The sequence below is a fragment of the Piliocolobus tephrosceles genome, chromosome 13 (genome assembly GCF_002776525.5).
Source record: "Piliocolobus tephrosceles isolate RC106 chromosome 13, ASM277652v3, whole genome shotgun sequence".
In the NCBI taxonomy this organism is placed as follows: Eukaryota; Metazoa; Chordata; class Mammalia; order Primates; family Cercopithecidae; genus Piliocolobus; species Piliocolobus tephrosceles.
Genome location: NC_045446.1, coordinates 118,822,626 through 118,847,223, shown reverse-complemented (window position 1 = coordinate 118,847,223; position 24,598 = coordinate 118,822,626). Strand labels below are relative to the sequence as shown.

Here is a 24,598-nt window from a genome sequence, read left to right as displayed (position 1 = left end):
CTCTACAGGGCAAGTTCTGTATTTCCCCTCCTCTCCTTTTTCTCATCGTGGCTTGTCCTTGTCTCTCATAGCACCCGTCACACTGGGTGTGACTACTGGCATGTCTCTCCTGTTTGACTATAAACTCCTTGCTGGACACCTGTCTCAGGAGTCCTTACAGCCATCTCAGTGCTGTGGCAAAGTAGATATTTAGTAAATACTTGTTGAAGGAAGTTTTTATTTTTTGAGACAGAGTCTTGCTCTGTCACCTGGGCTGGAGTGCAGTGGCGTGATCTCGGATCACTGCAAGCTCCCCTCCCAGGTTCACGCCATTCTCTTGCCTCAGCCTCCTGAGTAGCTGGGACTACAGGCACCTGCCACCATGACCAGCTAATATTTTGTATTTTCGGTAGAGATGGGGTTTCACCATGTTAGCCAGGATGGTCTCGATCTCCTGACCCTGTGCTCCGCCTGCCTCGGCCTCCCAAAGTGCTGGGATTACAGGTGCAGTGAAGGAAGTTTTTTAAAAAGAACAGATCCAGAAGCAAGATTAGGGTTTCAATACTTTACATTACTAATTCTGAATTCTTTATCCTTTGCTTTCAGCTATATTAAAATTAAAAGCCTTCCATACCTGGTATTTTTCTCTCTACCTCATTATACAGCTTTCCTGTCAGATCTTCTGTTAGGGTGACTTTGAGGAGTCAGAACATCAGGGCCCCAACTTTCAGTAGAGCCATTAACCAGCTTCCTGATTAAAAAAAAAAATCACCTTTGGCCTAATTTTGTCACTTACAAACAGTGGTTTAGTACCCTGGTATGATTAGTTATGATATGTTTAACAGTAGTTTAAAATACCAAAGCTTGTGAATTATTTTACTTTTAAAAATATGTCAGAGTTAGAACTCTAAAGGCACTGTCATTTGCTTACACATTCTAACGTATTTCTAATAAAAAAGTAACTGCTTAAGAGAAAAAGGGCTAAGTTACCAAAAGCAGCAAGTTCTCCTGCTGGGCTCACATCCTGGATTCATCCATGAGGCCACTTGCATTGTAAAGCTTCTAGCATCTCTTGATTTCTCTTTACACTGAGGCACAAAGGCCTGCTGCTTGGAGGCCTTACTTAATTTTTCCTTATGAGGGGTACTATACCAACACAGACTTTAGATCATGTTAAAAATCCCAACTGCAAGATACACAGGATGCTGTAGGCCTGACTTCCTGTTCTAGAACCTCTAGCCTTGTGTTGAATGAGGAGGTGCAAATATATAGACCCTTAAGATCAGACCATGGCAGGCATTCAGGTCGGGGGATGAACTCCATTCATTCCAGCTGTTCGGTGGGACATCTACGCCCTCCACATCTCGGCTCATTCCTCATCTGAGCCATTCAAGAGGGCGGTCTGGTAAGTGTCACCTGAATTCAGTTTCTGAATTCCAATGATTTCTCCCCTTCCGTGTCTCTTCATCCGAGTCAAAAGGCTTTAATAGAGAAACAGTAAGAGCCAATTAGCCAGAGATTCCCTTAATCCATTACCCAAGGATGTGAAGGCATCTACTGGTTCTTAAACTATTTTCTTTATATTTCTATCAAATACTGTGATTACATGTCTATAAACTAGACTTCTTAGGAAATACCAGTAGATAAAGGGGCATTGGTGGAAACTACTGAATGTCATAATTAAGGCCAAGGTCTCCTGCCTGTCTTGGTTTACTGTTTCAGTGGCTGGGCAGCAGAACTAGAAGAAACTGACTTGAGCTCCCTTCTCTTTGGTCCATCTGGAACTGTTTCTGGATGAAATAATGGCGAAAATCACAGTTACTTTTGCACCAACCTAATATTCTACTTGGGATCTAGAGAAATGACTTAGAAAGAAAGGTAGGGGCAGCCAAACAGCAGATAGAACTGGTAATACCATTTGCTAAAAGTCACCCTTGCACTGAGAGGCTCTGCCATTTATTAGTGGGGTGACCTTGGTCACGTTACTCAGCTTTTTGAAGCCTTTAACAGCGCATACTTCATAGAGCAATGAAGATTAAATGGGATAATAGAGTGTAGCTGCTTTCCGCTGGGCCTGGGGCGCAGCAAGTGCCTAGGAGTCCTTAGCTGTCATCTGTCTACCTCTAATGAGTGCTTCGGTGAGGGGTGGAGTGCAGTTTGTCTTAACGTTCTGCTCTGGTTTATTTTTTGATTGTCACGTCGTCTCTGGGAAGCAGGGAGGGCAGGTCCGGAAGTAAGATGATGGGTCCAGAATGAACCGTTACAGCGGGGACTACCCTCCAGTCCTGATTCCCATTTCAGTTTTCCCCACCACACCGCAGGCTTAAAATCTGGGAGGCCTGCATTTGAAACCTGGGTCCCTCAGGTTACTATGACCCAGACAGGTCATTTAATTTTGAAAAGCTTCATTCCCCTTGTTTGTAAATAAGGCTAGTGACACCTTCCCTGCATGAGAGTACCTTGCACAGAATTTGACGTGTAGTCGGCACTCATCAGATGGTGCGAGCTAATCACATCAGTCCTGCTTAGAGCTAGGAGGAAAAGCATCACTGAAGTCTCGGACATACCAGTAAACAAGAGAATAGCTGATGGCCACGATGCTGAGGGCAGCCAGGTAGTGCCAGCAGAAGCACATGGTGATGAACATGAGGTTGGCCTCATCCTTCTGGTCCCATTCGGGTGCTCCAAAAGGTGGGAACAGCACAAACCCAATCTAGGGGATTACACAGAGAAGTTGGTCTTAGGGTTGGTTGTCCTGAGAAGCAATCTAGCCATCCTCCTGTGGCCACCGAAGTGGCCCGTATGTTACCACCACCTCGTAGTTCCCACACTTGGTTAAGCATCGAAAGACCTTTTCACATAGAAAAATGGCTCTCGCCGGGTGCGGTGGCTCACGCCTGTAATACCAGCACTTTGGGAGGCTGAGGCAGGCGGATCATGAGGTTAGGAATTTCGAGACCAGCCTGGCCAACATTGTGAAACCCTGTCTCTACTAAAAATACAAAAAATGAGCTGGGCGTGGTGGTGGGCGCCTGTAATCCTAGCTAATTGGGAGGCTGAGGCAGGAGAACTGCTTGAGCCTGGGAGGTGGAGGTTGCAGTGAGCCGAGATTGTGACACCTACACACCAGCCTGGGCCACAGTGCAAGACTCCGTCTCAAAAAATAAAAAGGCCAGGCGCGGTGGCGCATGCCTGTAATCCCGGCACTTTGGGAGGCTGAGGTGGGCAGATCACGAGGTCAGGAGATTGAGACCATCCTGGCTAACACAATGAAACCGCATCTCTACTAAAAATACAAAAAATAGATGGGCGAGGTGGTGGGTGCCTGTAGTCCCAGCTACTTGGGAGGCTGAGGCAGGAGAATGGCGTGAACCTGGGAGGTGGAGCTTGCAGTGAGCCAAGATGCTACTGCACTCCAGCCTGGGTGACAGAGCAAGACTCCATCTCAAAAAAAAAAAAAAAAAAAATGGCTTCAGGTTAATTTTAAGGCTTGCTTAAAAACACAACAGGGTCAGGTGCAGTGGCTCATACCTATAATCCCAGCTCTTTGGGAGGCCGAGGCAGGCGGATCACGAGGTCAGGAGTTCAAAACCAACCTGGCCAACCTGCTGAAACCCTGTCTCTACTAAAAATACAAAAAAATGAGCCAGATGTGGTGGCAGGCACCTGTAACCTGAGCTACTCGGGATGGTGAGGCACGAGAATTGCTTGAACCTGGGAGATGGAAGTTGCAGTGAGCCAAGATTGCGCTATTGCACTCTAGCCTGGGTGACAGGGCGATTCTCTCAAAAGAAACAACAAAACAGAACTTCAGGGCCCACATTTCCAGTGGACAGTTTAGCAGGCAGAGCCTGTGAAAGGCATGAGCCCATCCTCTGGGGAGGACAGCTGAACCTCACTGTGCATGCTCTAAATTTTGGATTGCTGACGCATCCTCTGGATGTTAATGGATAAAACTAGAAGTCAGAGGGTAGGCATGGGGGCAAAAGGGTCATCTAAACCCCTTTGCATGACATGTTAGTGCTGCATTTTCAAACCCCATATAATCAGGGATACACTCGGTGGGGCTGCTCCATCCATACCAGTGAGGGGCCTGGGTGTGGAAAATCACCTGCCAGAACCAGGTTCCCTGAAGAATGACGAGACTGGTTCGGAAAAGTTCCAGCACGATGTGGTCCCGCAAGATCACTTCTAGGGAGATACTAACACACCCCACGAACAGAGCGTACAGCAGGAGCGAGTGGATGTGTTGGTCCAGCGGAGGCCGGTTGTGGACGTGGTAGTAGAAGAGAAAACCTGCCACAAACCAGATGGCAGCTGTCAGTGCCACGCTTGGCCTTCACCATCACCGGTGTTTCCTCCTACACCTGTCTCAGCTAGACTCTTCAGCATTTAGGAAGTTAGTTGACGTAACGTTACAGGCAGCAAACTGATGCGAGTAAGTGTATTTCGTATGTTAGGAGTATAAAGCAGCAGGGGATTGTATCTTAAAATCTCTCTGGAACCCATGGTGGGTCAGTATAGGGTGGGTCGGCTGAAGCATGTTGCTGACTTGTAACAGACTGTGTGTATACTTGAAATTCAGTTTTGCCCTCAACCTTTTTCGACTTGCCGAGGTACAGAAGTGAGGTTGTTAGATGACAAAATGTATTTTCATACCCCAGTCAGTGTGAGTCATACTGGGAGCACGCCCCTAGCAGCAGGGTGGGTCTCCTGAGACTTATGATGGGGGCAAGACGGTACCTCCCTGGGTGAAGGGTACAGTGTGGTTTCGCTTAACCAAAGGGATGTATCCCCCGCATGGGGGCATTCAACCAGCTGGGGCATGGTGTGTACACGCATGTGTATGTGCACGCATCCATCCACACTGAGGAGCATGCACGTGCGTGAGCAGGGACTGCTGGCGGCAGTGGGATGGCAAGGAGGACTCCTGCAGTGTTAACCAGGGGCTTTGGGAGCTGCCTGCAAGCCTCAACGCCTTCATGGGCTACTTTCAGGAATATGCCCCCTGGCCCATCCAGAGCAGAGCACTGGGTCCTATTCAGGTTTTGGCAGCCCAGAGACGTGGGTTTTCTGGGGAAGGTTATTATATTTGCAACATTTCTGGTCTTTTGTATTCTGATCCTTCATAAATATGGCTTGTCAGGCTATCCTTCCTCTCCATCCATTCCACAGAATTACCTTCCATGAATACTGCCACAGCCATAACCAGTCTGTCCACCCCCAAGGGAACGTGGCTGACCAGATAGGTGAGCATGTCAACAATTCCTGAGACTGCGAAGAATAGGTACATGGTGCTGTGCTGCCAATTCATTAACTTGATCCAGTGGTTCCCATGGTAGAGGTTCAGGTGGGGCCCATCCGGAACAAACTGCTCTGCCAGGATCCCTGCAGGGAAATGAGAATGGCTGTTTTAGAGGGAAGAGTAACTCCAAGACAAATAGCAGCAAGAAACAACCCAAAGGCGAGAATGAAGCAGAGATGGGGTGAGGTGAGGGCGGCCTGCAGGTTAGCAGACCTACTTTGCTGCCTCAGGTGCAGCTGCTTCAGTATAAAATAGGGTGTGTGCTGAGTAACCTGTGTAGACATCTTGCCATTGTTGTTCCTTTTAGGGGTTTGGGGTTGAGGGTAGAAGAATCAGCGAACGCAACCAGATCCCCAGGAGGTTTGTCCAGGAGCGGAGATGAGCAAGAATCATCACTGAGGTTGGAGTGTGGCTGATAGAATAATCCCTGGGCTTCCCTGCCAAGTGAGCAGTGAAAGAAATCCCAGACAGAAACAATTAGGTTGAAAGCAGAATCTGAGCAGAGACACACTGGTGATGAAGATACCTGTACGTGCCAAGGGAGGCAAGCGGCTCCCAGGTGCGTGTCTGCAGAGCTGACTTTGAGTGCGTGTCCTTCCTGGGCACAGAGCCAGCTCTGCAAGCCCTGTGCCCCTCCCAGCTCTGTGTTTTAAAACACTGGGTAAACAAGGCAGAGGCCCCATGATGTGGGCCAGAAAATGACAAAACTGCGCCACAGGATAGCTCTTCGTTCTTACCCCTTCTACTTTTATACCTAATTTACAAGGTAAAAGATTTGTTTTTATGTCTGGAACCCAAAATGTTCTTGGGGAAGCCTAGAAGAAATCCTCCATGATGACATTTTGGACTCTGTTCCCCAGATATTTGTTTCTCAAGCCAGATCCTTTTTGAATTCCCACACAAAGAGTCGAGGAGTTGTGGAAATGACCCAGGAAAAGTCCCAGTGACGCTAGAATGGAAGCCCTGTGACAGCAGAGACTGTGGTTCCCCAGTGTGTCTCCTATGCCTGGAACAGTGACTTCCTGGCATGTGGTAGGCGTGCCAGAGAGCTGTTGAATGAGTACCATTTTCACCCAGTCAAGGGACCAAATACTGTAATTGTCCTAGCTTTATTTAGGCAAAGGTTGACGCTGTCCTGACCCTTTAAGCCGCAGGTCCCTGTCACTTCTCACGGGAAGCCTCTCTGAAGCGTGAATGGTGAGTGGGGAAGTTCGGCAGGATGAGGCCAACAAAGCTCTGTAAAGCTTTGCTTCCTCCAAGAGAAGCCAGCGATGTTGCTTCACTCTCTCCAAGAAACCACAGGCCACTGATGACAAGTGGTGATTGTCAGTTGCAGATTAAGACCCCTCATTGCCCCCAGGTGGGGCTGGTCCTGAGGAAGGACACCTGTTACTGTCATCGCTGCTTGTTCTTGGAGGGCCCCAGTGGAGCGGAGTGGATGCAAAGGAAACAGTGGGAGTGGGTGGATCTTGTTGGAATGGGGCAGAGTGGAGGAAATTCCCTCTCCAACAGCCCTCTGCTGCTTTTTCTCTCCCACTGGCTAATTTATTAATCTGCATAAACTCTCTCTACGCGCTTGAGACTTGAGGATGAGGATGAGCCAATGGGTTGGGTGTCAACTACTGTAAGGATCTGGAGGGAGACGATTGAGGAAAAAGGTGATTTTTCTACTTTGTCACAGCTCAGGTACGTGAGCCCCATCTGTCTTGTGTTTTGCTCTTTGTATTTGCGTCAGATCTTTTTTATACAGTGGGTGTTTTGCTCCGACAACTTTCCATACCTGTGTCCTTGTTGATTTGATAGTTTTTCACAGTGTCCTATGATGTGAGAGCCGTCAACCGTTCGTATTATAAAGCTCTGTACGCAATGGATGTTATAATAAAATAGTGGCCATCTGGAAATTGTTGCCCTATTATCTCCGCCAGTGGAAACATCTATTTCACAGGGCTCAAAACATGAATTAAAGGTTCTGGGTATGAGGAGGAGATTCCCTGGACCAAATGGCCCCTGCTCTTACCGATGACAGAAAACAAAGTCCTGACTGCGGCTTCGATGATCTCCAGACGCCGATAGTAACGCAGTGGGCTGTTCTTCCGTGTGTGGCTAAAGTACTTCAGTGGGTACTTCACTGACCAGCATAGTCCAATGATCAGGAAGAAACTCCCAGGGAGCGCGTGGCCCTGGAAATTTGCCATCAGGACACCTAAAAAATTAGGGGAAGGCTGTTAGGTGGCTAATGAAGAAGGCAAACAAACGTATATTTTGGCAGGAAATACAATACGTGCCTGAGATTGCAAATCATAAGCCACGTTAAGAAGGATCAACACATTCTCATAAAACAAGCCTTTATGTTACGTCACTGAAGTCTCATCTGTAAAGTGAGTTACATGACCAACTGGACTCCACTGTCTGTAATGCTTTAAACATGTGGGCAAAATAAAAGGATGAGGGTGGGGAAAGAGGAGGATAGGTAAATATTTATTCATCTCAGGCAGAGAAACCTTCCAAGGCATAAACATAAAGGGGGGGAACTAGAAAAGAAAAATGTTCAGCTATATAAGCATCTTTTAATATCAGGGACATCAAAAGGTAGACAACAAATCAGAAACATGTTTGTAGCAGCTGTATGGTAAACAGCTATTACGTTAGAGTCTTTACAAATTAATAAGAAAAAGACCGTAGGAGAATAGGCAGAAGACATGAACGGATGATTCACGAAATAATACAAATTATAAATCTCCCGGAAATTAGAGATGTACAAACGAAAGCACAACATCATTTGTCACCTAATTGGAAAATAATTTTTAAAAGTTTTGGTGTGGTGGTCTAGTACAAATGAACATGGTCAATATGATTCACATTTTATAAAAATCAGCATAATGGTGGAAACATCACTTTATTCCAAAAATTTTCGGGCATGGTTTGCTTTTATCCCATTTACAGTAGCATGAGACTATAGCTAGGATTTATTCAGAAGTAGATTGATTATTTTCCTCACTGGCCTGGGTGGTTACCTAAAGAATATGTAGGGTGGGAGAAAAATGCCAGTTGTTGGTGATTGCTATGGTTTGAATGTGTCCCCTCCAAAATCCAGGTGTTGCATTAAGAGAAGGGGACTTTTTCTTTGAGACAGAGTTTCGCTCTGTTGCCCAGGCTGGAGTGCAATGGCGCCATCTCGGCTCACTGCAACCTCTGCCTCCCCAGTTCAAACGATTCTCCTGCTTCAGCCTCCCGAGTAGCTGGCATTACAGGCACCTGCCACCACACCCAGCTAATTTTTGTATTTTTAGTAGAGACAGGGTTTCACCTGTTGGCCAGGCTCTTCTCGAACTCCTGACCTCAGGTGATCTACCCGCCTCGGCCTCCCAAAGTGCTGGGATTATAGGTGTGAGCCACCACACCCCGCCGAGAAGAGGACTTTTAAGAAGGGACTAGGCCATGAAGTCCCCTCCCTCCTGAACTAGGAGTAGATGCCCTCATACAGGGGCTGGCTGGAGGGAGCCGGCACCCTGTTTGTCCTCCTGCATGTGAGGATGCAGCCCTCAGCAGACACCAGATGCTGGTGCCTTGATCTTGGACCTCCCAGCTTTCAGAACAGTGAGAAATAAATTTTTGTTCTTTATGAATTACCCAGTCTGTCATATTCTGTAATATCAGCACAATAGGGACTAAGAAACTGGTACCAGAGACGTTTATAACATTTATAACCAGGTGTTATAACAAATATGTAAAAATGTGGGGGTGGCTTTGGAACTTGATAATGAATAGAAGCTGGAACAGCTTTGAAGTGAGTGCTGAAAAAAAGCCTGGATTGCCATGAATGGAGCATTAAGGATGATTCTGTGAGGGCTCAGAAGAAGAGGAGAGCTGTAGGTGTGGGATATCAGCTGTGGGGAAAGCCTCGTTCTTCTTAGAGATGGCCTAAGTGGTCATGAACAGAATGTTGATAGAGATAACGGATGGTGAAGGGAATTCTGATGAGGTCTCAGACAGAAAGAACAAGGTATTGGAAACTGGAAGAAAGGTTATCCTTGTTATAAAGTGGCAAAGAACTTAGCTGAATTATGTCATGTTCTAGGACTTTATGGAGGGCAGAACTTAAGAATGATGACCTAGGATATTTGGCAGAAGAGACAGAAAGCAGCAAAGTGTTCAGGATGCTGTGTGGCTTCTCTTAACTGCTTATAGAAAAACCTGAGAGGCCGGGCGTGGCGACTCACACCTGTAAATCCCAGCACTTTGGGAGGGCGAGGCAGGCAGATCACCTGAGCTCAGGAGTCCAAAATAAGCCCGACAAACATGGTGAAACACTGTCTCTACCAAAAATACAAAAATTAGCCGGGTGTGGTGGCGAGAGCCTGTAATCCCAGCTACTCGGGAGGCTGAGGCAGGAGAATCACTTGAACCCGGGAAGGGGAGGTTGTAGTGAGCCAAGATCACGCCATTGCACTCCGGCCTGGGTGACAAGAGCAAAACTCCATCTCAAAAAAAAAAAAAAAAGAGAAAAACTTGAGAAAAGAGAAATGATTTGAAGGCAGAATTTATCATCAAAAGGAAAGCTGAACGTCAATATTTGAAAAATTCTCAGCCTAGCCATATACAAGATAAAAACGTATGTGTAGGAGAGAGAACCACGGGTATGGCCACGTGACCGATAAGGAGATTAGTATGTGTAGAAGGGAGCCAGGTGCTAGTTATCAAGACAATGGGAAAATGACCCCAAAGGCGTTTGGGGCTGCCTTGGTCTTTAGAGGCCCAGAGGGTTAGGGCCTTGGGGCAGAACAGTTTCAGGGGAAGGGCCCAGAGATCACTGCCCAGGACCACCTTGGTCTCTGCTTCCCACATTCCGGCAGAGCATTCCTCAGTCACCCTAGCTGTGGCTCAAGCAGGACCAGGTGTAGGCTGGGCCACTACTCCAGAGAGCATAAGTTATAAACCTTGGTGGCATCCTTGTGGTGCTAACTCTGTAGGTACATAAAGAGTATGTTTTCTCTACTGCATGTAAAACTGTATGAGCTGTGGGAGCGTGGCTGCCCCCACCTAGATGGAAAGGATTTCTTTGACCTCAGGGCCCAAGCAGAGATTTGTCACCGGGGTGGAGCCACTGCAGAGAGCCCCCCAGTAGGCCAATACTTAGGGAAGCCTTGGAGGTGGTATCACCTGGAACCCTGGGGGCCCAACACCCACCCCAGTGTGTCCAGAAGGTGAGATGTGGAGTCAGATAACATTATTCTCAAGCCTAAGATCGAATGTGGAGTTTTGGACTCACTTGAGACCTGTTGTTACTCTTTCTTCCTTCCTGTTTCTCCCTTTTGAACCAGAAACATCTGTCCTGTGCCTGCCACACCATTGTATTTGAATCAAGGTAGGCAAGTCATTGGAATTCACAGGCTCACAGCTAGAGAGAAGTTTGCCTCAGGATGAAATTTATCTCAAAGTGAATGAGTCTCTCTCATACCTGATTTAGATAAGATTTTGGACTTAGATTTTAAAGTCCCTGTTGGAATGATTTAAGTCTTTTGGGGGCAATTGTGATGGAATGAATGTATTTTGTATGTGAGAAGTACGTGAATTTTGGGGGACCAGGATTGGAATGCTATGGTTTGAAAGGGTCCCCTCCAAAATTCAGGTGTTGCCAACGTGATAGTATTAGATGTGGGGCCTTTAAGAGATGATAAAGACATAAAGGTTCCTCCCTTGTGGATGGGATGAAGCACCCTTAAAAAGGGCTGGATGGAGGGAGTTGGTTCCCTTTTTGGTCCTTTCTGCCATGTGAGGCTGCAAACTTCAACGATACCACAGGCCAGTGCCTTGATCTTGGACCTCCAAATCTTCAGAACTGCCAGAAATAAATTTGTTCCTTATAAATTACCCGGTCTGTGGTGTTTTGTTACAGCAGCACAAGCAGACTAAGACAGTGATCTAGAAAAGACCATCCTGGAATGTAAAGCATCTCCGGTCTGCACAGCATATTCCAACCTTGGACACAGGCCCGTCTCTCTGGCACCAGCTACATTGTCAGGGCTGTTTCACATCTTACACATTGACAAGAACTTTCACAAGCTTTAAAAAAAAATGTTTACAGTTTTCAAAAACTCAAATCGTATTAAAGGCTTATAGTGAAAAGCAACAGCCTCATGTTCTATTCCTCCTCACCCCCAGCAAAGCCACTTTCAACCCTTTCAGCTGTTTCCTCCAGTATTTACCTGCACCATTGTAGTTGTTGGGTTGGTGCAAACATAATGGCAAAAACCACAATTACTTTTGCACCAACCTAATACTTTGTGCATGCGGCCATTTGTTAATTCATCATTGTCAGGTATTACCTGTCAACTTCCTGGAGCTCTCTCACAGCCTCTCCCTCCTCCCCACCCTGCTATTTTCATAGCAGTTGCATTATACTCACTTATTGAAATCATTAGTTTCATTATCATGGCTCTGTAAATCCAAAGTCCTTACCAGGGCCATCTCTTTGATTTCTCCCGGCACTCATCCCTTGCCACAGTGGATCCTTTCCATTCCCTTAAACGGCTCAGAACACTCCATTCCTGCTTCAGGACATTGCACTGTCTGTGGCTTCTAGAACAGGGTTCCCACAGGGAGCCAACAGTTGTCTCCTTCACTTTACTCAGGTCTCTGTTCAAATGCCACTGTATTCCGTGACTACTGCATGTAAAATACGGGCCGGCCCCACTTTTCAATCTATATCAATTTGTAACTTTTCTGTAAAGTATGAATCACCATGTGATATTGCAGACTGATTTTTTTTTTAAGCCTCTGTCTTCATCCACTAAAATGTGGGCCTCTGGAAAGCAGAGATTTGATCTATTTGCTTACTGTGGTTAGTCCACAGCTTACTGCAGGGCCAGATACAGAGTGAGCACTCAGTAAATACTTGTGGAATGAATGAATGCGGATCCAAGTATTGTATTATGGGTGGTTATGTTTTCTCTAACACTGTTTTTTTTTTTTTTTTTTTTTTAGACAGAGTCTTGCTCTGTCGCCCAGGCTGGAGTGCAATGGCATGATCTTGGCTCACTGCAACCTCTACCTCCTGGGTTCAAGTGATTCTCCTGCCTCAGCCTCCCGAATAGCTGGGATTAAGGATGGTGCCAGCACACTCGGCTAATTTTTGTGTTTTTAGTAGAGATGAGGTTTCACCATGTTGGCCAGGAAGGTCTTGAACTCTTGACTTAAGGTGATCCACCTACCTCGACCTCCCAACATGCTGGGATTACAGGCATGAGCCACCGCGCCTGGCCTAACACTTTTGTTTTATTCTGGGGTTAATAATTGCTTTTTTTTTTTTTTCACATGTTTATCTTCCTGAATATCGATCACTATCTTTTTCCTCAAAAGAGCTAAAAGATCTGTCAAATGTTGACCAAATTAAATTCTAGACATTTTAACCTCAGATAACTTATTTCTGTTTTATTCCTAGAGACCTGTTTTGAGAATCTTCTCTTCGAAATTGAACTGGTTGTCTGTCCTGAAGCATTCTGCACCATCTTACAAATTCCCTTTGCCTTTTGCTTGTTTTCTGCCCACCCTGCCTTTTGCTGCAGCTTCCAAAAAAGCCTTTTCCTTGTTTTGGATCCCCTGTTTCTTGGATGCCATTTATTTTTCTTTCTTGGCTTACGTCCATTAATGTAAGTCTAGCATTCCCAAAACTATGCATAGAAGGGGGATTCCTTGAGAATCTGCATGGTTGACAATTTCTGCCTTTTTATTGGAATGGACTTATTTAGTCCATTCATATCAATGTAATTATTGGTGTGGTTATATTTACAGTTGTCATTTTGCTATTTGTTTTCTGTCACTCATGCATTTTTTTGTTCTTCCGTGCCTCATTTCCTGCTGTCATTTATGTCTAACAAGTAATTTTAGTATACCATTTTAATTACTTTTTTTCATATTTTAAGCTATATATATATTTTTCCTACTGCATGCTCTAGTCTAGGGATTACAGTATGCATCTTTAAGTTACTGTGGTCTATTTTAATAGTATTTTAATTCTGATAAAATATAGTGACTTTGTTCCAATATATAATAGCTCTAATTCCTACCCCTTCATGCATATATAATATATATACATACACTAAATGAGCCATTAATATGAATATATATGGACTAAATAAGTCACTCCAACAAAAAGGCAGAGATGTATGTGTGTGTGTGTGTGTGTGTGTATGTACACATATATGTACATATCATATTTATGTTTGGGCTTGTTATAAAGTTTTTAAGTTTAAGATTTAAGAATATATAAAGTCTAGGTTATAAACTAACAGTGTGGCAATTATTTCTTGAAGCAATTTTACGTTTTTCAAAGAATGAATATATATATTCTTTGATATTTAATCACATATTTACCATTTCCAGTGTTCATTTATTTCTGTCATTTTAATAACTCTAAAATCTCATTCTCTTTCAACATGAAGGATGGCCTTTAATATTTTTTCAGCTTTATTGAGGTATAATTGACAAATAAAAATTGTATATACTCAGGGTATATAGCATGATGATTTGATATATGTATACATTGTGAAATGACCGCTATGATCAAGCTAATTAACATAGTTATCACCTTACCTGGTTACCTTTTCCTTTCCTTTGTAATGAGAATCCTTCAGATCTACTCTCAGCAAATTTCAAGTATACAGTTTATTATCATTACTATTATTTTTAGAGACAGGGTCTCGCCCTGTCACCCAGGGTGGAGTGCAATGGCATAATCATAGTTCACTGCAGCCCTGAACTTCCTGGGCTCAAGTGATCCTCCGCCTCAGCCTCCTAAGTAGTTAGGACGACAGGTGTGGGCCACCACCCCTGGCCAATTAAACAATTTTTTTTGTAGAGAGTCTGACTATGTTGTCCAGGCTGGTCTTGAATTTTTGGGCTCAGGCTATTCTCTTGCCTCAATCTCCCAAAGTGCTGCGATTACAGACCTAAGACATTGTGCCTGGCCAGTATATTATTATTAATGATAGTCACCCTCCTGTCCATTAGGTGTCCTAAATTTACTCATAACTACAAGTTTGTACCCTTTGACCAACATCTCCCCATTTCCCCCCGCCGCTCCAGCCCCTGGTAACAGGCATTCTATTCTGTTTATGTCCAGTTTGTTATTTTAGATTCCACATATAAGTGAGATCACACAGTATTTGTCTTTCTGTGTCTGGCTTATTTTACTTAGTATAAGGTCTTCAAGGTTTATCCATGTTGTTGCAAACAGCAGGATTTTCTTCTTTTTTAAGGCTAAATAATATCCTATTCTATATATACACCACATTTTTTTTTTTTTTTTTTTTTTTGTCCATTCACCAATCAATGAACACTTAGATTGTTTCCATATCTTGGCTGTTGTGAACAAAGCTGCAGTGACCATGGGAGGGCAGATATCTTTTCAAGATAGGGAGTTTATTTCCTTTGGATATATACACAGAAGTGAAATTGCTGGATCATAGGGTAGTTCTATTTTTAATTTTCTGAGGAACCTCCACACTGTTTTCTATAATAGATGTACCAGTTCACATTCCCACCAACAGTATGTAAAGGTTACCTTTTTCCACATCCACACCAATCTTGTTTTGTTTTTTGTTTTGACTTTTTGGCAATAGCCATCCCGACAGGTGTAAGGTGATATCTGATTGTGACTTTGATTTGTATTTCCCTGATGATTAGTGATGTTGAGCATCTTTTCATAAACCAGTTGGCCATTGTGTGTCTTCTTTAGAGCAACATCTATTCGGGTCCTTTGCCCACTTTTTTTTTTTTTTTTTCTCAAAGCAGAAATTTATTGCCCACATTCTTTGACTACAATGCTGTAATAACAGAAATATTTTCTTTTACAAAAATCTCAATCACCTTAAAAATTTTTAAAGTCACTAAATAACTTTGCGTCAAAGAAGAAATCAAAACTGCAAATAAATAAAAGCAAATATTGGCAATGTATACAGTAGAACATATGAAATGGATTACAGTAAAAAATTCTTAAAACACAAAGAATCCAGGACGTGGAAAGCTGGGATGAGTATTACACCCTAACAGCAATGATAGCAGATAAACTAAAAAATCATAACTTTTCCTAAACTCATTAGATAACTGAGATCATAGGGCAATCAACAAGTCTAAAATGGGCTGGGCACCATGGCTCATGCCTGTAGTCCCAGCACTTTGGGAGGCCGAGGCGGGTGGATCACCTGAGGTCAGGAGTTCAAGACCAGCCTGGCCAACATGGCAAAACCCCGTCTACTAAAAACACAAAAAATCAGCCAGGTGTGGGTGGTGCATGCCTGTAGTCCCAGTCACTCGGGAGGCTGAGGCAGAAGAATCACTTGAACCTGAGAGGTGGAGGTTACAGTGAGCTGAGATTGCGCCACTGCACTCAGCCTGTTGCCTACTTTTTAATAGGGTTATTTGTTTTTTACTATTGAGTAGTAAGACTTTCTTGTATAGTTTGGATATGAGCTCCTTATCACATATATGGTTTGCAAATATTTTCTCCCAGTCTATGGGTATCTTTACTCTGTTGATGGTTTTCTTTGCTATGCAAAAGCTTTTTAGTTTGATGCAATCCTACTCCTTTATTTTTGCTTTTGTTGTCATATCAAAAAAGAAATCAACGCTAACACCAATGTCATGTACCTTTCCCTGCATGTTTTCTTCTAGGAGTTTTACCATTTTAAGTCTTACATTTAAATCTTTCATCCACTTTTAGTTGATTTTTGCATATGATGGAAGATAAAGATCCAATTTCTTTTTTATTTTTTTGCATGTGGATATCCACTTTTTTCAGCACCATTTATTGAAGATACTATTCTTTCCTCATTCTTGTTCTTGACACCTCTGTAGAAGATTAGTTAACCTTATATGAGTGGGTTTATTTCTGTGCTTTCAATTCTGTTCCATTGCTCTAAGTGTGTTTTTATGCCAGTACTGTACTGTTTTGATTGCTATAGCTTTATAATATAATTTGAACATAGGAAGTGTGATGTTTCTGGCTTTGTCTTTCCTGTGTGGTTCTCTTTGTGTTTTTTAAAAGTCAGTGTTGGTTGAACTTTTATTTTTTTTTTTTTAAATCTGCAATTCAATATTTTTCATCAAACCTGGGAAGCTTTCAGCCATTACTTCCTTATTTTTTTCTCTCTCCCTTTTTGGGGTTCCCATTACATGTATGTGGGGACATTTAACATCATCCCATGTGTGTCTGAAGGTCTGTTCATTTGTCTTCATTTTTTTCTCTCTGTTTTTCAAATTGGATCATTTCTGTTGGTCTATTTCATGTTCACTGGTTCTTCCACTATCTCACAATCTGCTGTTGAGCCCATCTAGGGAATTCTTAATTTTGGTAATTGTACCTTCCAACTCCAGAATTTCCATTTAATTCTTTTTATAGTTTGTATTTCTCTATTTAGATTCTCTATTTGTCGAGTCATTTAAATCATATTTTCTTTTAATTCCTTGAACAGTTTTCTTTAATTCTCTGAGGCCAGGCACAGTGGCTTTTGCCTGTAATCCCAGCACTTTGGGAGGTTGAGGCGGGCAGATCACTTGAGGTCAGGAGTTCAAGACTAGCCTGGCAAACATGGTGAAACCCTGTCTCTACTAAAAATACAAAAAATTAGCCGGGCATGGTAGTGGATGCCTGTAATCTCAGCAACTTGGGAGGCTGAGGCAGGAGAATCACTTGAACCGGGGAGGTGGAAGTTGCAGTAAGCTGAGATCGCTCCACTGCACTCCAGCCTGGGTGACAGAGGGAGACTCTGTTTCCAAAAAAAAAAAAAAAAATTCAAGCCCATTACACTTCCAGCCCCTGTCAGTGGATCTGGGTGGGGGCTGGAGAAGGCCAGTTTTCAAGTCTCCCTTGCCGTTCACTTTTTGCTGGGCTCTCTCAGGTCTTCTCCATATATGCGTAGTTTTTTCAGTCAGTCAGGGATGCGTGAAGAGCTCGCTTCAATACTTCTGTGATTCTCATTTCCAGAACCTCCCTGTTAAATTCCTGGTTGGCCTGCTGCTTGCCCCAACTGGGGCCGCAACCTCAAGCTAGCAAAGCTGTGGATTTTCCCTGCTCATTTCCAGGTGTTCATTCCCATGTGAAGCCAGCAAAGCCAAGGATTTTCAGCCCCCCAGCCACTGTTCTGAATTGAATGTTTGTGTGGCAGCAAAGCTACTAGTTTTCATGGCCAGCCCCAGCTTACTTAAAAGTCATTGGCTGAGCTTGGGGGTGACGGGAGCAGCCACAGGCAAAGAAAAGCCACAATCTCCTACTTGCCTGAAGATCTATAGTGTTTCAAGAATAAATGCTGCTCAATTTTTTGCCTGCATTTTGTCAATTTCCAGTTCTCTCTTGGTTTTGATAAACAATTTTGACTAGTTTTATGTATTTTTTGGTTGGTTGTTGCTTTTTTTTTTTATATACAGAAAGGAATTGCCTGTCTCTTTGTGCTGCCATAACTGGAAGGCCTTCTCCTCGTTATTATTATTATTATTATTATTATTATTATTTTTTTTTTTTTTTTTTTGAGAGACGGAGTCTTGCTCTGCCGCCCAGGCTGGAGTGCAGTGGCCGGATCTCAGCTCACTGCAAGCTCCGCCTCCCGGGTTCATGCCATTCTCCTGTCTCAGCCTCCCGAGTAGCTGGGACTACAGGCGCCCACCTCGTCGCCAGGCTAGTTTTTTGTATTTTCTATTAGAGACGGGGTTTCACCGTATTAGCCAGGATGGTCTCGATCTCCTGACCTCGTGATCCGCCCGTCTCGGCCTCCCAAAGTGCTGGGATTACAGGCTTGAGCCACCGCGCCCGGCTATTATTATTTTTTGAGATGGAGTTTCGCTCTTGTTGCCCAGGCTGGAGTGCAATGGTGCAATCTCGGCTCACTGCAACCTCTGCCTCCCAGATTCAAGCGATTCTCCTGCCTCAGCCTCCCAAGTAGCTGGGATTACAGGCATGTGCCACCACGCCCAGCTAATTTTTTTGTATTTTTAGTAGAGACAGGGTTTCACCATATTGGTCAGGCTGATCTCAAACTCCTGACCTCAAATGATCCACCTGCCTTGGCCTCCCAAAGTGCTGGGATTACAGGCATGAGCCACTGTGCCCGGCCTGCTTCCTTTTTAAACCCTCCTTTGAACATAAAAAATTTACATTTTTGTTTAATGTTTAACACAAGTCCCTTTCAATATCAAGTTTGTTATACTTCATTTTCCTAGGCAAAGGTGCAGAAAAACCAGCTTTGCAAATGTATGTCAAAACTGCCCACTGACTAACCGGCTTCCCTCCTTCCTGCCCTTCCTCATTTTTCTCAAAAGCAGTACCTGAAATAAGGCAGAGTCCTTGTCTGCCTCTATGTACTTGATACCGGCTTGTCAAGACCCACCCAGCATGTCTGTAGAAATTTCTTTAAACTTATGTATGATTCATAGAAGACTGAGTACTTTGATTTGATGGGGATGAGCTATATTTCTTCCATTAACAAATTAATGGATTAGTTCATTAGATTAGCTACATTATGGAACACGTGGAGGAGATGGAGGATGAGTCAGTTTTAGTTACAGGAGGAATAAGGTAAACTAACTTCAAGTAGAACAATAAAAATTTTGACTTCTATATAATTTAGATAACCCATTATCTAAATATAGGCTAAGCCCCTGCTGTGGTTTAGCATTAAAAAAATTTAAATAAAATAAATATTAAATTAAAAAAATTTAAGGAATGTGTTTTCTAATATACACAACTGGTGTGGGCAATATACAACAAAACCTTTCAATCTAAGGACTAACTTACAAATAGGAAAACAAATATCAGATAGTGCTTTTAGGCCAGGTGCAGTGGCTCACACCTGTAATCCCAGCACTTTGGAAGGCTGAGGCGGGAAGACTGCTTGAGCCCAGGAGTTCAAGATCAGCCTGGGCAACATAGTGAGACCCCTGTCTCTACTAAAAATAAATTAGCTGGGCATGGAGGAGCATGCCTGGAGTCCCAGCTACTTGGGAGGTGGGGGTAGGAGGATTGCTTGAGCCTGTGAGGTTGAGGCTGCCGTGAGCCGTGACCACACTGCTGTACTCCAGCCTGGGTGACAGAGTGAGACCCTGTCTCCAAGGGAAAAAAATAAGTGCTTTCACAAAGGCAAATTCCCCAACTTTCTTATTTCAATGTATTTCCTCTTTTTTTTTTTTTTTTTTTATTTCACATGAGATATGATGGGAGTGTGAGGGGAGGACTGAATGTTTTGGACAGGTAGTAACTTTGCCTTTCACTTTCTGCTGGGCTGTCTCAGGTCTTCCCCATAGATGCGTAGCTTTTTCAGTCGGCCAGGGATGTGTGAAGACCTCATCTCAACACTTCCATGACTCTATTTCCAGACTCTCCCTATTAAATCCCTGGCTGATCTGCTGCTATGGCCTAGCATTAAAAACAGCAACCAAGCTGGCAACCAAGAAGACTGGAGGTTTGGGCAACTATTCCTTTTTATTTCATATCTAGTGAGATCACTGGAAAAATAACACAATTTAAGTAAGAGATTTGACCTTATTTTCCTTGTACTTCTTGTGTTTAGACGATTTCCCCCTGTCTACATTCTATCCCCCTTTCTTCCCTCCCTCCCTCTCCTTCCTGGCAACAAGAGCGAACCTCTATCATAATACCACAACAGCAGGATCATCCGCGGATCTTATCAGACTTCCCGTTTCACTGCTACTCACATGAGTGTTAAGTTCCATCTATGTCATCGCTAGCGTAGTCCCGTCTCTAGCATCACAATCAACATTTTGAACAGCTCCAACACGAGGATGCCCAGGGCCTTCTGTAACCACAGCCACCTCCCTCCTGTCCCCCACCCCTTCAGCTCCACAATTGCTAATCCATCCTCTACTACTCACATGGTGTCATTTCAAAAATTATGTTATATAGGCCAAGTGTGGTGGCTCATGCCCGTAATCCCAGCACTTTGGGAGGCCAAGGTAGACAGATCACCTGAGGTCAGGAGGTCAAGACCAGCCTGACCAACATGGTGAAACCCTGTCTCTACTAAAAATACAAAAATTAGCTGGGTGTGGTGGCACATGCCTGTAATCTCAGCTACTCAGGAGGCTGAGGCAGGAGAATCGCTTGAACCTGGAAGGTGGAGGTTGCAGTGAGAGGAGATTGTGCTATTGTACTCCAGCCTGGGCAACAAGAGCGAAACTCTGTCTCAAAAAAAAAAAAAAAAAAAAAAATTCAAATAAAATAAAATTAGTGTAATTAAAATTCTTTGTATAATTAAAATTCAGGTAACTCGGGCTCTGTCACAGTACAAGGTTAAGCCTTTAGGTCATTCTCGAGTCCAGTGGCTCACAACGGGGACTGGTGGTGGCACTCTGGCTTCTCTGGGTCAAGACCAGGGACACTGCTGAACATCCTCCAAACCACAGGACAGCCCCACAGCCAAGACCCTTGTGGCCCAGAGTATCAGCAGTGTAGAGGCTGTGAGATTCTGCTCTTGCCTAGGCCTGCTTCCCAAAGCCCTTTAAGTCCTGAAGGGAGAAGACAGCAGGCTGCCTTCTTTCTGTTATTTAAATCCCACTTAACTCCCTCTTAGAGTCTGTTCTCCCTTTAAGACTAGCCTGGGGGCTGTGCGCGGTGGTTTATGCCTGTAATCCCAGCACTTTGGGAGGCTGAGCTGGGTGGATCACCCAAGGTCAGGAATTCAAGACCAGGCTGGCCAACATAGTGAAACCCCATCTCTACTAAAAATGCAAAAATTAGCTGGGCGTAGTGGCGGGCACCTGTAGTCCCAGCTAATGGGGAAGCTGAGGCATGAGAATAGCTTGAACCCAGGAGGTAGAGATTACAGTGAGCTGAGATTGAGCCACTGCACTCTGGCCTGGGCGATAAAGCAAGACTTTGTCTCAAAAAAAAAAAAAAACAAAAAAAAACCCACAAAAAACTTGCCTGGGTAACATGGTGAAACTCCGTTTCTACCACCAAAAAAAAAAAAACAAAAAACAAAAAGAAAAAAAATTAGCTGGGTATGGTGGTGCGTGCCTGTAGTCCCAGCTACTCGGGAGGTTGAGGCTGCAGTGAGCCATGATTATTTCACTGCATTCCAGCCTGGGCAACAGAGGTGACCCTGTCTAAAAAAAAAAAAAAAAACAGCCCAGCACAGTGGCTCATGCCTGTAATCCCAGCACTTTGGGAGGCCAAGGTGGGCAGATTGCCTGAGGTCAGGAGTTCAAGACCAACCTGGCCAACATAGTGAAACCCTGTCTCTTACTAAAAATACAAAAATTAGCCAGGCATGGTGGTGGGCACCTGTAATCCCAGTTACTCAGGAGGCTGAGGCAGGAGAATCTCTTGAACCCAGGAGGCAGAGGTTGCAGTGAGCTGAGATTGCGCCACTGCACTCCAACCTAGGAGACAGAACAAGACTCCGTCTCAAAAAAAAAAAAAAAAAAACCCTTACTCTCACCAATCTTCTCCTTCCCCAGCCCTAAAGGGAGAAGAGCATGCTCTAAGAGGGAGTCAGTGGGATTTCAATAACAAAGAAAGAAGGCAGCCTGTTCTCTTCTCCCTTCAGGAGTAAAGGGCTTTGGGAAGCAGGCCTGGGCAAGAGCAGGATCTCACAGCCTCAGCATTGCTGATACTCGGGGCCACAGGGGTCTTGGTTGTGGGGCTGTCCTGTGCATTGCAGGGTGTCCAGCAGGCAGTCACCAGTCAATTTTATATTTCTACAGGTTTGTCTTTCAATTCATAAATTGAATTATATAATACGTGGCCTTTTGTGACTGGCCCTTTCTGTTGGCACGATGTTTCCCAGGTTCCTCCATGTTGCAGCATGGATCACCGCTGACTCTTTTTGATGGCTGAATGGTATTTCATTGTGTGGGTAGACCACATATACTGGTTGCTAGGGCTGGTAACGCAGTACCACAGACTGGGCAGATTAAACAACCATTTAAATCTCAGTTCTGGAGGCCTGTCTCCTTGGCTTGGAGATGGCCATCTTCTGTCAGTGTCCTCACATGGTCATCCTCTTGTGTGCATCTGTGTTCTTATAAGGACATTACTCATATTGCATTTGGGCCCCACCCTAATGATCTCATTTTAATTTAATTACTTCTTTAAAGATCTTGTCTTGAAAGAGTCACATCCTGAGGTACTGGGAGATAAGACTTCAACATTTGAATTTGGAGAGAGCAAGGTTCAGTCCATAATACCCTGCCCTCTGCTCCCTGAAAATCCATGTCCTTCTCATGGGCAAAATACACTCACCCTCATCCCAACAGTGCCAAAAGTCTTAACCCAGACCAGCATCCACTGTAAGTCCAAAATCTCATGTAAGTATCATCTAAACCAGGTGTGGGTGCGATTTGAGGTATGGTTTATCATGAGGCAAAATTCATCTCCAGCTGTGAACCTTTACGACCAGACAAGAAAGTATATGCTCCCAAACAGGCGGAGCATAGACATTTGTAGTTTAAAAGGGAGACATCGGAAAGAAGAAAGTGGTCATGGATCTCCTGTCCTGGAACCTGGTAGGGCAAATTCCATTCAATTTTTTTTTTTTTTTTTTGAGATGGAGTTTCACCCTTGTCACCCAGGCTGGAGTGCAATGGCGCCATCTTGGCTCACTCCAACCTCTGCCTCTTGGGTTCAAGTGATTCTCCTGCCTCAGCCTCCCAAGTAGCTGGAATTATAGGCATGTGCCACCATGCACAGCTAATTTTTGTATTTTTAGTAGAGACAGGATTTCACCATGTTGTCCAGGCTGGTCTCCAACTCCTGATCTCAGGTGGTCCACCTGCCTCAGCCTCCCAAAGTGCTGGGATTACAGGTGTGAGCTGCCGCACCCAGCCCAATTCCAAGGCTTGAGAATAATCCTCTTTGGCTCAATGTTCTGTTGTCTGGGTCCACAGGGTGGCCCTGCCTTCCAGGGCCATCACCCTGATTCCTCTACCTTAAATGGTGGCCCCACCCCTTGGTCCTGGGCTGGGGCATCCTGGCCTGCTGAAACCAAGGAAATGACCCCAGTCCTGACCCTGAATCTGTGTGCCCTGGGCCCAAGGTGGCAGTGGCAGCCTGGCAGATCTTTGAACTGCCTTCAGGGTCATTCTTCCCTTTCCTTTAAGGATAACTCATGATCACAGTCATATCGCTGTACTGGCTGGTCCCACAGAATTCCAAAAGTCTGACAATCTTCCTTCATTTCTTCCTATTTCTGTCTCATTTGGTCCAAACTGGCAATGTCTGCTGGTATAAATTCTCAAAAACCTTGTTGGCCTCCTATGCAATCCACAGGGGGCGAGGCCATTTGACAAGAGGGCCCCCACAGATGTTCCTGGGCAAACCACATCTCCGTTCCCAGCTTGCTGAGTTGGTTGACTGTATCCATGCATCACATTGGCCATCTTTTCGGATGGGGGTTCAGCCACATCCTTGGTCTTTTCTCCAGAAAGTGCTTTCTCATTTTTTGTAGAATGGATAGACTGAGAATTTTCCAAATCTTCAAGTTTTGGTTCCTTTTTTTCTTAAAAATTCCTTTTTTAGTTTATCTCTAATATTTTACTATGAGCAGCAAGAAGAAACCAGGCCACCTTCAGTACTTTGCTTAGGAATCTCCTCAGCTAACTATCCAAGTTCATCATTTATAAGTTCTGCTTTCCATGAAACATGAGAATCCAATTCAACAAATTTCTTTGCCACTTTATAACAAGGTCCATCTTTCTTCTAGTTTCTAATACCATGTTCCTCATTTCTGTCCAAGATCTCACCAGAAGTACCTTTAACATTCATATTTCAACCAACGTGCTCTTCCTGATGATATATGTCTTCTCTAAGATGACAGATGCTTTCTCTCTCTCTCTCTCTTTTCTTTCTTTCTTTCTTTTTTTTTTTTTTTTTTTTTTTGTAGAGATGGAGTCTCTTTCTGTCACCCACACTGGAGTGCAGAGGCATGATCTTGGCTTACTGCAACCTCTGCCTTCCAGGCTCAAGCAATTTATCCTGCCTCAGCTCCCCGAGTAGCCAGGATTAGAGGTGCGTGCCACCACACCTGCCTAATTTTTGTATTTTAGTAGAGATGGGGTTTCACCATGTTGGCCAGGCTGGTCTTGAACTCCTGACCTCAGGTGATCCACCTGTCTCGGCCTCCCAAAGTGCTGGGATTACAGGCGTAAGCCACGGTGCCTGGCTGATAGATGCTTTCTCTACAACTCTCTTCTTTTATTTCCCAGTCCTCACTGGAATCACCTTCAATGTTCACATTTCTGTTTTGTTTTTTTCCTTTGAGACTGAGTCTCGCTCTGTTGCCCACGCTGGAGTGCGGTAGCGCAATC

At 44.3% G+C, this 24,598-nt stretch overlaps 1 protein-coding gene across 1 annotated transcript in view; it reads right to left on the bottom strand.

Annotated features, from left to right (window-relative positions):
• Nucleotides 1-529: 529 nt before the first annotated feature.
• The window catches only part of TMEM45B (transmembrane protein 45B), a 41,953-nt gene continuing 17,884 nt past the window's right edge, over nt 530-24,598 (bottom strand). The window contains exons 2-6 of the mRNA XM_023208638.2: nt 7,302-7,487; nt 5,161-5,367; nt 4,091-4,275; nt 2,547-2,692; nt 530-1,460 (exon numbers count right to left, since the gene is read on the bottom strand). Of these exons, the coding sequence (XP_023064406.2) occupies nt 1,349-1,460; nt 2,547-2,692; nt 4,091-4,275; nt 5,161-5,367; nt 7,302-7,479 (828 nt within the window). The 5' untranslated portion in view covers nt 7,480-7,487 and the 3' untranslated portion in view covers nt 530-1,348. The remainder of the gene's footprint in view (nt 1,461-2,546; nt 2,693-4,090; nt 4,276-5,160; nt 5,368-7,301; nt 7,488-24,598) is intronic.